Source organism: Apodemus sylvaticus, chromosome 22, assembly GCF_947179515.1.
Source record: "Apodemus sylvaticus chromosome 22, mApoSyl1.1, whole genome shotgun sequence".
Lineage (NCBI taxonomy): Eukaryota > Metazoa > Chordata > Mammalia > Rodentia > Muridae > Apodemus > Apodemus sylvaticus.
Genome location: NC_067493.1, coordinates 14550246 through 14564653, shown reverse-complemented (window position 1 = coordinate 14564653; position 14408 = coordinate 14550246). Strand labels below are relative to the sequence as shown.

The window sequence follows — 14408 nt, the reverse complement described above, 5'->3', positions numbered from 1 at the left end:
CATGACTCTGGGTGTGTTATGAATAAACTAAATACACTCGAGAGGAGCCGAAGATAGGGGTGGAGAGAAGGTTGGGAGCACTCGCTGCTCTTGCAGAGAGCCTAGGTTTGGTTCCCTGTATCTGCACCGTGGTCACAACTGCCCAGAACTCCAATTCCAGGGCATCTGGTGCCTTTGCCAGCCCCTCAAGCTCCTTTTATGCACTAACACACACTCATGCACGCACACACATACAATAAAATAAATGAATATTTTTCCAAAGAATAGCTAAGGTAATATATTTTATTGTATATTTCACCACTGAATAAACAAAACAGCATTTGGATTTTAGAGCCTTTGGGGATTTCAGATCCTAGAGCTGTGGCCATAGGTCAATACTTGCATAAGGTTTACTAAGCCAATCTCAGAGCTATTACAGGGCTGTCCGTGCCTCTCTTTCCCCTGGAAGTCCGAGCTAACAGCATCAGGCAGTGGCCGTGTTCACACTGTTGCTGCTTGCCGAGTTTTCTTTCTTTTCACTGACACAGCTTCTCGGGAGCAATGACTGGAGGCTAGTGCCAGCGACCAGTAGGGGCGCGTGGGAGGCCTCTGGGGGTCAGCACTGGGCTCCCTGGCTTTTCTCAGTGATTTCTCAGCAGCAGGACAGGGAGCAGAGATCTTCACCGCAGGTAGCACACACCCAGACATGTGCAGACACAATGGGTCCCCTTTGCTGCCCTGGTCGTGCCATGCCCTGGCATCCCGTCTCTCCCTGTAGTCCATGCTGCCAGGTTCTCTCCTCAGCCCCTGAGGTGCGGCCCTTTGTAGTACAGACGTTCATAGTGACCACTACAGGGATTTATGCAAATTTGTGAGCAGGTTTCCCGACTCAATCCTTCTGTCTTCTAAGACACCACACTACAGTTTGGTGCTGCCGGAGGCCGTTGCCCGGGAGGTGTGCGAGGATGAAATGAACCCGCGCTAAAGCCTGGACTTCTCGGCGCTATCCCAAGTACTGTGCGCATTAGTAAAGCGGTATTATCTACTTATATATTATAGTTAAGAAAATCAAGGATGTGAGGAGATTAATGTTTTCGGGTCACACAGCAGGTAGCAGCTCCAGGACAGGCACATCCTTGGCCTGCCTCAGCTTCCACAGAGGACTGTGGCTGTCAACACTTGGCAACCAGTGCCGAGCACTGTGAAACAGGCAGGAGCCACCACGGGACTTCTACAGCCCAGCAGGAGAACCTTATAATTGCCTCTTCCTTCCTATATTTCTGTTTGCCCTTTAAAACCTCCTTGTCAGTATGCCGTGCAAACCCAACCGGAAGGCTCTTTCTCGGAATAACTGCAGTGAATACACATATTGCTCCAGCCCTCGTGAGATGTTCAGATGAAGGTTTAGGATGAGGCTGTTGGTGAGGCCAGTGCCACGGAGAACAGTTGGGGCGGAATGGAGGAGCGACTTCAAAACCAGAAGCACATACAGAGCCGGTCCTCGACACTAAGGCGCTGCACGTCCGTCAACACCGAGAAGAGACTCTCGGATTGGCCACAGCTAAATAAACTCAAGGCCGCTGCAGGTTCCTTGGATGGGCAGCTCAGCTGTAGGGCCTCCTCACCTCAGGGGGGGGCGGGGCAGGGAGACACTCCCTACCATTGCCACACACAGCATGGAGGGCAGGGAAGAGCTCACCCGCTGTCCCTCGGCTTACAGAGCCAGGTCTAAGATGCACTGGGGAACACCATGAGAGTTCTCACCCCTTTCTTCAGAGCTCCCACAGTCTCTTACCACACTCATCTTGTTCGAGCGGCCTCTCCAAAGCTCTAAGTTCTCCCAGCATGCAGTGCTCCGTCTCCAGCAGAAGCAGGGGCAAGAGGAAAACATCTAGGAAACATGCCAAACACGTGTGTGTTCCTTTCTTATCAAGCATAGACATGTATGCACTGACATTCCGACACATGTGTTTATTTAATGTCGCTCTCTGTGTCAAATATATGACACAGGGTCTATCCATGTTATATCTTTTCTTAAAGCATCTCTTAACATACAATATTTACATGTAAACTACAGCAGCTCTGGTCACACACCAGTGTGTGTGTGTGTGTGTGTGTGTGTGTTTGCACTGTGTTGTCAGAATGCTCTGAAATACATTCTTACTGGTGAAATGGGGTATAAATCTAGGGAGCAACAATCCACGCTTTGTTGTAGTTCACAGAAAGATGTGAGACTGAAGAAAAGAATTGAACATGGAGTGGCACAGACAGGGTTGCTATGGTAACAACTCTTCAACTGCGCCATGGTAACAACTCTTCCATCTGCGCCATGACAACCCGGCAACGCCAATACTCATTCCCTCCTGACCATATCGTGGTCTCCGTGGCAAGAGGTACTTACAGGTCAAGGGATTTTTATTTTTACCAAGATTCTTCCGCCTTCTCTAGGAATAATCATTGAAATACATAAAATAATGATTAATTCTCCTGCTCAGGCATTCCTCACATATCAAAAGAAACATCAGGAGACACTCCCTACCATTGTCAGTCTGGACATTGTATGCACTGCTCTCTGTGTGCATGAGCGACAACATGGACTCTCGCAGGACTAAGGAGAGACGGAAGTCCACACCGATGAGCGGGGCATGGAGGTCCAAGAGCAGCAGCCCAGCACAGGAGAGACTAAGGCAGGGATTTGAAGTCACACAGGGCTACAGAGATGACCTCATCCAAAACAAAAAAGCAGCTTATAAAAGTGCACATACGGTTTTACACGCAAAACAAACGTGCCCATTAGAAATAGCTGCTACCTTTAAGCAACAGCTCTACATTTTGTCTTTAAACTTAAATTTTACAACTGATTCCAAAATGTGCCCCAAGGTGCCTCAGGCCTCATTTATTTCGATATTTATTAATCTTTAAAAAAGAAAGCCCAAAACCAAACCAAACAAACAAGCAAACAAAAAACAGCTACGTGCTACCTCCGCCGGCTACCTGGGTAAAGCAAGCAACCCTTAAGAGCAGGGATGCTGGGCTGGAGAGATGGCTCAGCAGTTACGAGCACCACCGACTGTTCTTTGAAAGGTTCTGAGTTCAAATCCCAGCAACCACATGATGGCTCACAACCATCTGTAACAAAATCTGATGCCCTCTTCTGGAGTGTCTGAGGACAGCCACAGTGTACTTACAAATAATAAATAAATCTTAAAAAAAAAAAAAAAAAGAGCCAGGTGGTGCACGCCTGTAATCCCAGCACTCTGGGAGGCAGAGGCAGATGGATTTCTGAGTTTGAGGCCAGCCTGGTCTACAGAAGTGAGTTCCAGGACAGCCAGGGCTATACAGAGAAACCCTGTCTCGAAAAAACCAAATCCAAAAAACAAAACAAAACAAAAAAAGAGCAGGGGTATTTACCACGTGGACCACAAGACCACACCAACAAGGAGATGTTTTCAAGTCAAGCAAATATGAATCTAAGTTATTTAGAGCTGGACAGGAGAAGTTATGCAACGAGTAGCAGACTCTCCTAAAACGGTAAGCTCTTCAGAGTGCATAGCCTTCAATAGACTTAGATAATTAAATGCAAGGTTCTCTTAGGGCTAATTACAATAACATCTATGCATATTCTTTTTCTAATTTTCATAAAAAATAACCCTCCAATTTTATTTTTATAGAAATATTATCTAGAGATGGTTCAGCAGTTATGAATACATACTACTCTTGCAGAGCCCTGACTGGTTCTCAGAGCCTGTGAGGAGCCATGGACTTGGCTTGGCCTGGCTACCTTGAGAGGCATGTGCTCTAAGTTTTTCCAGTTAGAGCCCACGGCTCATGAGGCACAATGAGCCTTCCCGTTCTTGAGAGACTTATGCACTCCCTCAGGCAGTGAAATGGTTAGGCCGTTTAGTTTCTCTGTATGCTCCCGCAGAAGTCAAGGAAACATAGAAGCTTGACAGGCCAATGGGTCTTAGACAGTAACCTTGTGGACCCTGTATAACTTGCAAACATCACTGTGTCCTGGCAACTGTAACCGCATCGATCCTGACAATTGCCTTTATTTTCTGTTTCTGATAAAGGGATAAAATGTCTGCTCTGGATAAAACTATCACAGCCCCAGTCTTACTGTGGCCCCTCCAACCCAAGCTTGGTTTCCTGCCTCCTGGCCCTATCAGGTGGCCTTGGCCTGGGAAATAAGTGTGGGTGTTTATAGGCACCTCCTTTAGGCAGCTCACATCTGCCTATAAGTCCAGCTCCAGGGAAATCTGATAGTTCCAGCCTCTGTAGGCACCCACATACATATGCACACACAAATATGTGCACACAGAGAGAGGCACATACACAATAATTAAGTATAACAAACATAATTATTTTGAAAAGAAATCTCTGAAACCTAAAAAAGATACCTTTATTGACATCTTCCATTGCAAAGGCAGTATCTTGAGTGACTTCCATATCAAAAGGAATCCTGTGGCAGGTCATCCGGTAACAAGGGTTCTGGGGACATAGGAAGTATGGGACAACATTCATTCCAAAGTCACACATGTTTTTACTCTGAATATAAAGTTATGTAAATGTGCTGTCTGAACTATGATTAAAGTTTGATCTTGAAGATTTCTAGGAATGGCTAAGCAGGACTTTGTATCAGAATTCAATTAGTGAACAGTATTTCAGACTCACTGAAAAATCTTCCTGATGTTTATATGTAAAATGTCACCAGACCAGATTTTCCCACAAGCATAAACATATGCACAAGCATTAACAAACACACATTATTGAAAGTGTCACAGGCATAAAACTTAAATAACTGAAGATATTTCAGACAGGAACCTTGGCCTAAGGTCTATTCTGAAATCATAAACAGAAAATGTTTGTGTCATATTTTGCCCCCTTCCTGAGAGAAAGTCCATAGATTTTATGAGCATGTCAGAGGGGTCCCTAACTTAAAACTGTTAACAACTGTCACCTCAGATCAGCATGGGAAAGGACAGAGGCACCAGTAATAGATTCTAAACTTCTTCCTCTCTTAAATATACAACATCATCATCAACTTTTTTTGTTTTGTTTTGTTTGGATTTGTTTTTTTCTTTTTTTGGATTTGTTTTTTTCGAGACAGGGTTTCTCTGTATAGCCCTGGCTGTCCTGGAACTCACTCTGTAGACCAGGCTGGCCTCGAACTCAGAAATCCGCCTGCCTCTGCCTCCCAGAGTGCTGGGATTACAGGCGTGCACCACCACTACCTGGCCATCATCAACTCTTACGTACACATCATCATCAACAATAATCAAGTATTAAATCAATCAACCAATCAATCAAATAATTAAAATTAATAATGATTAAAAGTATTAAATAAATCAATAAATAATCAAGTATTAATTAAACTTCAGAATGAGTTTTAAAAAAAAAACAACCCATTCATCAATAGCTTGCCTTGTTTGTAAATGAGGATTTAACACAAGTTAAAATCACTGCAAACAAACAAACGATGAGCTAATGAATACTCCATGAGTAAAGTTGATCACCGCCGTCACTGAATAGGAAATGGGATTCTGGCTCTCTTGGGGTTCCTTCAGTATGGAAGTGGATTACAACCATATCCTTGGAAGGCAGAGGCAGCTGGAGCTCTGTGAGTTCCAGGCCAGCCTGGTCTACCTAGAGAGTTCCAGGCCAGCCAGGGCTGCAGAGAGACCTGTGACCCCGTCTCTAGAAAAAGGAAAAGAACGAGAAGGTGATAATAAACAGTGTTTGTGGAAGGAGGAATGTGGCTGGAAGGAAAAACGGAAGCCAAGAATGTTCCTTTTAGAAACGGCTGTGGTCAAAAGGAAAAGTGGATGCCACACGGAGTCTGTGAGGCAACGTGCCTGGCGAGATTACCAAAAGTTAAAACAATAAGAGAAGACAGTTGTCCCTTTGTTCAAGTCTGGGCAGGTGTCTTGCTGGCCATCTAGGAGCACAGCCAAGCACAGCAGTAGTTAGATGTGATTATTTGGGGATCTCAGAGGTCATAAACGTGGCCAGGAGGCCAAGCATCGAGATGGTTTTGCTGTGAGATTTACCAGTCGTGGGTCTGAGCCTCTGAGATGAAGTCTGTCTGAAGCAGCAGAACTTAGAGCAAAGTAGGTAAGGAGGGGAATTAAGCACTAAGAGTGCAGGACCGAGGAACCCCACCAAACTCATCGTGTTAGGAAGCCCCAAGAGACCTTCGGGGATTAGAACACTGGCCTGCTGGCTCCTCAGGGATCCTGGACTCAAGGAGGAACAGGGAACAGTTGTGGAATGGTGAGCCTCTCTTCAGACTGCCCCAGAGCCTTCTCAGAGAAGCTTATGAAAGGCAGGAGTTAGCCAGGTGGTGGTGGAATCCCAGCACTTGGGAGGCAGAGGCAGGTGGATTTCTGAGTTCGAGGCCAGCCTGGTCTACAGAGTGAGTTCCAGGACAGCCACGGCTACACAGAGAAACCCTGTCTCGGAAAAAAACAAAAAACCAAACCAAACAAACAAACAAAAAGGCAGCAGTTTCTGATGGTTTGGGCCTCTCAATCTTTACTTCCTCCTCTTTCACAATCCCACAACTGAGACCTGTGCCTGGGGGCCACTATGCCAAAGAAGGGAGATGTACCAAGTAAAAAGATACGCAGATATGTTTTTAAAAATGTAAATGAGGAACAAAGAGAGATGGCTTGGTGGTTAAGAGCAATGGCTGCTCTTCCAGAGGACCAGACCCCTGTCTTCTGGTCTCTGTGGAGACCAGGTATGCATATTCTGCAGAGACATACATGCGAGCAAAACACATATATATGTAAACTAAGTAAACAACAACAAAAACACGCTTCTGTGTGTCATGCCTGTGCCTGGTACCCAGGGAGGCCAGAAGGTGGCAGATCCCTTGGAACTGGATTAGCAGATGGCTATGAGGCATCGTGCGGATGCTGGAAACCAAACCTGGGTCTGTGGCTAGAGTAGCCAGTGCTTTTAACTGCTGAGCTGTCTCTCTAGAGAGACACTCAGACATTTATGAAGAATTAACAAGCCCAGCGCTACTCACTGGGGTCCTCGCTTTCCCTGCTTCTGTGAACCATAAGATCAACCCTACATGATGTCACTAACACAGGAGAGAACCCAGGACATAAAGTATTTGCATATAGTACTGGGCTCTTTTTGTTTGTTTGTTTGTTTTGTTTTGTTTTGTTTTTTCAAGATGGGATTTCTTTGTGTAATAGTCCTGGCTTTCTAGGAAATCACTTTGAAGGCCAGGCTGGCCCCAGACTCACAGAGATCCATCTGCCTCTGCCTCCCAAGCACTGGGATTAAAGGTGTGTGTACCACCTTGGCAGCCTAAACTTTCATTTTTCATAAATAAAAACAATTTACCCATTGAATCTCCAGGAGATCCCAAAAGTTTGGCTGGGTGACAGGCAACCGCCTGTGCTAGTGGCCCGAAGGACTGACAGTTCCCGTTTTCATCCAGGATGTCCTCAGCAGGCCCATGCTGCACCGGGTCCCGGGCCTCCCACATCTTCAGCTTTCCATCGAATTGCACATTTGAAAAACGACGATCAGAAGAAATCCTCAGAGCACAAACAGTATCGGGCTGGCTGCTTAAAACTTCTGAGGGAAAAAACCCGCCATCCGTTAGTGTCCTATCCACTCTTTTCTGAGACTTCAAAGTCCAAAGTGTTCTTTTGCTGTGAAAAGATACCATGCAAAAGGCAGACAGGTAATGTATCATGAGAGAAGGGACAGGGTTTTTATAAAAATACACAGTGCATCCTAGTCTGTAAAAGGCCAGGCGAAAGGAGCAAGCCTTCCCTGTCACACTGAGAGGAGAGTCATGGGGGTTATCAAGGGAAAACCAAGGCAGACGACAGTCAAAGAGCATCACTTCTTGCTTTTTCTCATCTGTATTGTTATCAGAAATATCTTTCCCCCAAGAAACCGTGTTCAGCCCATGTCTCCCTGTTAAGAGGTCCCATTTCTCCTTTTCTTCAGGGTTGATATGAGTCTGTCCCAGTAACTTAGACCCTGGTGGCAAATTGCAGATCTCCCTCTGCACCCCTTGGGTACCCTTTGCTGATTCTAAGGGGTGCTCTGGGGAGTTCAGACAGGGGACATGGCTGTTGGCGATATCTGCTCCTGGGTTTGAGGGTAAACCTACAGTTTCAGCTTTCGGAGATGAGTCTATCAGTAGCTTCTTCTCTGTTGGTATTTCTAGGCCTCCTGAGCCTGTTGCTTCTTCAGAAGTGGAAATCAACTTAACCAATTGTTCTTCCCTATCAGGACAGGTCAGTCTTCGAGACCTAGCTTTCTTGGGTCTCTGTTCACACACAAACTTATGAGGTCCCTCTGGCCAACTGCCCAAATATGGCTGACTCTCAGACTCGAACCGTGACTCTTCATCACACAAACTAGCTGTAAAAAAAGCCCAGCAATCGCCTTTGACTCCTTGTTCCCTTCCCAACCTTTCCTCTGGCGTTCTGGTCCCACCCTGATGATTCACAGCAAACTCATCTGGGCGACTTTTATGCATCATCTCTGTCTTCTGCACAAACGAGCACGGGGTTTGAGCACATGCGACCTGGGTGTCTAGGGCTGAGTTATGTCTATTCGTCATATGCTGTCCCACCCTCATGCCCGAGCAGCCATCCCTCCCTGCACGAGACAGATGTTGAGCGCTTGTGCGATGAGAGGCAGGCGGTACCGACGGTGAAGCCGGAAATGAGCTCCTCTCCTCTTCCGCCTCCTTGGGGAGGCAGTTCTTAGGTGTGTGGTCCGACTCAATTCTACACACAGTCTTTTGGAAACTCTTTGATATCTTTCTGTCGTGCCAGCTTTGCTCTTCTTGGCCATTTCTACAATCACGAGGTAAGGGATGCCCTGGTTCCCTCTTGGCCTCTTCAAAGCCTTCCCCTTCCCTCTGAGACAGATCCTGACCTCCAGGCACAAGGTGACCTAAGGTTGCAAGTGAGTTCTCACTAAAACCGTTGTTCCTTTTCTTTCCTGTCCTGTTTCTCTTCTGTTTGGTTTTGTCAAGCCTATATCCACTTTTCTTCAAAATTCTTCCTCTGAAATATAAAGAACAAACAAAATGCATAACAGCTTTTGTGTAATATTAGCACACTCTAAAATATTATTGTGCAAAACTCATTAGTACAAGAGTGCCTGTAAGCCAGGCGGTAGTGGCACACGCCTTTAATCCCAGCACTTGGGAGGCAGAGGCAGGCAGATTTCTGAGTTTGAGGCCAGCCTGGTCTACAGAGTGAGTTCCAGGACAGCCAGGGCTACACAGAGAAACCCTGTCTCGGAAAAAAAAAAAAAATCCAAAAAGTAAAAAACAAAAAAACAAAAACAACAAAAAAAGAGTGCCTGTATACTTCGTACCATATTTGCAATCACTTTTATAAAATTTTAAAGTCTGCTACACTGATATTAAGACACACTAAGGAAGTTAAAGTTCACATGCACACACTCCTCTCATAAGCCAACAATTTATGAAACCCTAATATTTATATGAAAGAAAATATTCTGTGTGTACAGAATAGGTATCTTATATTTTGTGATATTTTAAAGGAATTGATTTATTAATTATAATCCTATTTAGAGCACTCTGGGATGCAGAGGCAGGCAGATTTCTGAGTTCGAGGCCAGCCTGGTCTACAGAGTGAGTTCCAGGACAGCCAGGGCTATACAGAGAAACCCTGTCTTGAAAAAACCAAAAACCAAAAACCAAAAAAAAAAAAAAAAAAACCTGTTTAGCACCTCAGCCGCAGTTTTCTTAGAATGAAGCAGATTTTATAATACTTTAGATTTGAAAGATGAGTGGCTGGAAGAGCCTCGGTATGGCAGGGTTTTGTGTGGTTTTTTTTTTTTTTTTTCACCTTGGATTTTTGGATTTGAGGTTTTTTGTTTGTTTGTTTGTTTTGTTTTGTTTTGAGACAGGGTTTCTCTGTATAGCCCTGGCTGTCTTGCCTCGAACTCAGAAATCCTCCTGCCTCTGCCTCCCATTACAGGTGTGTGCCACCACAACCCGGCTCTTTTTTTTTTTTTTTTTTTTTTTTTTTTGGTTTTTTGGATTTGGTTTTTATGTGGTTTTCATAACCAGGCTATGTAGAGCAAAAGGCTGACAGTCGAGGTGTTCCATCACATTATACATAATGCTTACTAATGAGCCCCCGAGGCCCCAAGCCCTGGATTTGGTGATGTATTTGGAATGGCATTGTCTGGCTAGCAGTGATCCTAAGGCAGAGGCCAAGCTGCTTCTTTGTGAGGTGTTTGGTGGTCACAGTGACTGGCAATGTGTTACAGCATATGGCACTGAAGCCAGTATCCTAACCACCCCATGACGCACAGTGTGACAAGCTCTTCATAAGTGAACACAGTACTCGATGCTGCTGGGCATGTCCAACCTGTGGCCCATGAGCTTCATGCCTCCCAGAGGAGTTGTGAATGTAGCCCAGCATAAAACTGAGTTTACGCAGACCACTGTGAGATTTGTGTGCTTTTCTTTTTTCTTTTTTTGTTTTTGTTTTTGTTTTTTTTTTTTTTGAGACAGGGTTTCTCTGTGTAGCCCTGGCTGTCCTGGAACTCACTCTGTAGACCAGGCTGGCCTTGAACTCAGAAATCCACCTGCCTCTGCCTCCCAAGTGCTGGAATTAAAGGCGTGCACCACCACTGCCCGGCTTTTCTTTTCTTTCTTGTAACTCAACTGCATAATTAATCATGAGCTTTAGAGATGACATGTCTCAGTGTCCAAAGGGTGACACTCCTGGAAGATGGTACTAAGGGGCAGTGTTTGGCCCTTTTGGATGATTTAGTGAACTTTCTAATTTTGCACATAAAGGCTAGTTTTCCTCTCTTCCTCAGTGAGTGATCAGAGATGAGGCCTAGACAACCGCCTAGAAGGGGAACTAGGAGATGGGGCTGGAGAGACGGCTCAGTGGTTAAGAGCGCTGCTCACAGAGGATCTCGGTTTAGTTTCCAGCACCATGTGGTGGCTCACAACTGACTGGGACTCCAATTCCAGGGGATCAAATGCTGCTTCTGGCCTCTGAATGCACTAAGCATGCGCCTAACATATATACTTGTGTGTAGGCAAAAATACACAGACAGGATAATTTTACAAAAGAAATAGGAAGAAACAGCAAAGACAGAGCAATAGATAGAAAGGCGTGAAAGTCAGCAAAGAGATGAATATGGAAGGACAAAAAGGCGAATGTGAGTTTCTCTATCTGTCTGTCTGTCTGTCTGTCACATGGTGTGCATGTGTTTGTACAGGTACACTTGCCTGTGAGTGTCCAGAGGCCAGACGCCAATGTTCTCTGTCCTTTCTATCATGTACTGCCTAAATGTTTAAGGTCTCTCACTGGCCCCAAAGCTCACTGATTTGGGTAGACTGACTGTCCAGCGACGTCCTCAGGACCCTGTCTCTGCTGCCCCAGTGCTGGAGTGACATGTGCCTGGCTCTCTGCTTCCTTATGCAGGTGCCAGGGATCCACGCAGGTCCGTAAGAACACGCGGCAGGCACATTACCCACTAATGCCATCTCAGCAGCCTCACTGATACGCTATGTAAACCTCGTCTGGTCTCCTAACCCGGGTCCTACACTGCAAACTTTTCTGCATCATGTAATTGTTGCTACTCTTTCTCACACATTCCCAAGTGTTGGCTTAGAAAGAACGGGAAGGAAGGTCAATGTACCCAGAAGCCTCCATCTAAAGAGATATTGTACAAAGTCTTTGGGCACAGACTTCATCTATGGTCAGTTCTGTGAACTGGAGTAATCCAACAAATGTTCTAGTTCAGTCCAAAGTGCAACACCTAGTTATAAAATGCGTCCCTGAGCTTTCCTAGAACGAAGGAGCCTTGTCCTGCTCTGTGATCTGCCTCCCTCCTCCTCTCAGGCGTTGGGGATTAAGACCAGCCTCTGCTCCCGCTGCTGCTCCCGGTTTTCTGAGTCCCACTGTGTGGCCTTGGAAGGCGTAGAGCTCACTTTGTAGTCCATGTTCCCCTTGAACTCTTGAGGTCTACCTGCCTTTGCCTCCTGGATGCTGAGATTTAAGGCATGTGTCATCACACTCAGTTATTAGTAATATAATTATTATTATTACTGTCAAGTTTTGTGTAGACAAGACATAAGCTAATGTATCATCGGAGAGGAGGGACCCTCAGGAAGAAAATGCCTCCGTAAGATCCGACTGCATTCGAGCTTGTAGGGCATTTCCTTAACTAATAATTGATGAGGAAGGGCGGAGCCTATGTGTGGGTTGGTACCACGCTGGCTGAGGTGATAGTTAGCTAGCCCCGGGTTCTACAAAAAGACAGGCTGAATAACCATGGGAAGTAAGCCAGTAGGCAGCACCCTCCAAGGCCTCTGCTCTGTAACAGCTTCTGCCTTGTTTGAGTTCCTGTCCTGACTCTTTGAGAATGAACAGCAGTGCTGTGGATGTGTAAACCAAATAAACCGTTTCCCTCCCACGCTGCTTTGGCCATGGTGTATTATCACAGCAATAGTAACTCTAACTGGGGCAATTCTCCTTCTAGACAGGGTCTCTCTGAATAGCCCTGGCTGTCCTGGCACTCTCTCTATAGCCCAGGCTAGACTAAAATTGTCAGTTATCCTCCTTGCCTCAGCATCCCAGGTGCTGGCTTTAGAGGTGTGAGCAAAGACACGTCAAATCCACTCATGCTCTTTGGAGTTACTGTCCTTTTTCTAGAAGCAATGAGTCAACCAGGCCTTCTGGAAACAACCGGCAGCCTTGTTAAGCTGCTGTGAGACAAGAGACATGGTGGTCGTGGTAGGGGGACGTGTTTGCCTCTGAGGTGGCTCATCAGTAGATGCACTTTCATCAGGAACATGGATCTAGACAGTGCGAGAGGCTCGTCAGAGTCGTGTCAAGGACTGTCAAACCTGATCTCACTTGCGCTGAGTCACTTAAGGATGAATGGCCCTGCGAGGAGAGAAAAGCCTCACTAAGGAAGAGTGAGTCATGAGCAGGAAGTCGGGAGACTTAAAGGCACAGACTGCAGCCTTGACAGGAAGGAAGAAATGGGAGCCAAGCAAGAAAAACACATCTGGTATGACTAAGACTAGATTAGACGAGGGCTCGGGGCAGGGTGGGCAGGAGCACAATGTTCTTCTCAGGAACGAGGAGGGGCTCTCAGAGGTGAGCCAACCTGACCAAAACTAAGGGGGCATCACATGAAGCCCAGACTGTGGGGAGGAGCAGGGAAAGCGGGAATGAAAAGAAAGGGCGTGGTTGGTAATGAGTTCACAAAGACAGGTCACCAGGGTGGAAGCCAGGTGCACCAAGGTCCACTGCAGAACTCCACAGCACCACCTCCATCTATGTGATCCCTCCAATCAGAGGTCAGTGCACAGCAGGTTAGAGAAACGCTTGCAGCTTTGTGGAAGGGCTACGGTTGGGAAGCCCAGATCAGGCCCCGACTGGCTCAGTCATGAGCTAGCATCATAGGTAGCTATGCGGCTTTCTCAAATGGGGCAACGTTTCTTGTGGAATGGCCATACAGATTAATACAGGTGCTCTTAAATGACATCCATTTAGGGGATAGGACAGATGACCGAATCTTTCCTCTTCCTCTAAATGAAATGACACACGCTGATGGTACACTGAATATTCCCAGCTAGATGGCTGCTTTCCATCAGAACTTGGTCTTCCAGATCCTTGTGTTTAGAACTGCGCTTTTCAAAGAGCCAAAGAGTTTATCCCCAAATCTGTCTATATCAGTTATAACTGGTAGGATAATGAGGTGGTTCACCTTGGTAAAGGTGAGATGCCAAAGCAGTTAAAATTAGTTGTGGCCTGGAGGTGGTGGCACACGCCTTTAATCCCAGCACTTGGGAGGCAGAGGCAAGCGGATTTCTGAGTTCAAGGCTAGCCTGGTCTACAGAGTGAGGTTCAGGACAGCCAGGGCCACACAGAGAAACCCTGTCTCAAAAAACAAAACAAAACAAAACAAAAAACCAAACAAAAAATTAGCTGTGAATAGGACCTCAGTAACATTTGTCTCAGAAGTCATGAAACCCTGTCATCATGCCTGCATATTGCTTTGAAAATGTCTATGGGTTCATCTTCCACTTTTTTTTTTTTAAATCAATATATACTAGAAGTTCTTGGCAATACATTGCAGGCATGGCTTACGTGTGAAAGAGAAAAGAAGAGAATCACATATGAAGTTGGGGAAATGCATGGAGAAAAATGGAGTCAATATTTCTCTCCTATCACTTTTAACTGTGCTTGCAATAAGGCTTTTCATGGGGAAAATTCAACTGAGTTTCTGATCAATAAAATGAGGCTGTTTTGCTTTAAGGTGAAAAAACAAAAGTTTAGTGAAACCAGAACCAGGGGCATGGCATTTGCCTCCCATTCATATAAAATGTTTACAGTAATCGTGACATCGTTTCACAAGAATTCATCACTATG

The 14408-nt window shown here is 45.8% G+C and overlaps 1 protein-coding gene across 3 annotated transcripts in view; it reads right to left on the bottom strand.

The window, feature by feature from the left end:
* Window positions 1-268: 268 nt before the first annotated feature.
* The window catches only part of N4bp2l2 (NEDD4 binding protein 2 like 2), a 69925-nt gene continuing 55785 nt past the window's right edge, over window positions 269-14408 (bottom strand). Inside the window, exons 7-10 of one of the 3 annotated variants that reach the window (XM_052168926.1) lie at window positions 7342-9032; window positions 4380-4470; window positions 1775-1870; window positions 269-828 (exon numbers count right to left, since the gene is read on the bottom strand). In XM_052168926.1, coding sequence (XP_052024886.1) covers window positions 4430-4470; window positions 7342-9032 — 1732 coding nt within the window. In that variant the 3' untranslated portion in view covers window positions 269-828; window positions 1775-1870; window positions 4380-4429. Of the gene's footprint in view, window positions 1871-4379; window positions 4471-7341; window positions 9033-14408 lie in introns of those variants that run through there. The other 2 variants (XM_052168925.1, XM_052168927.1) reach the window with 2 other exon arrangements.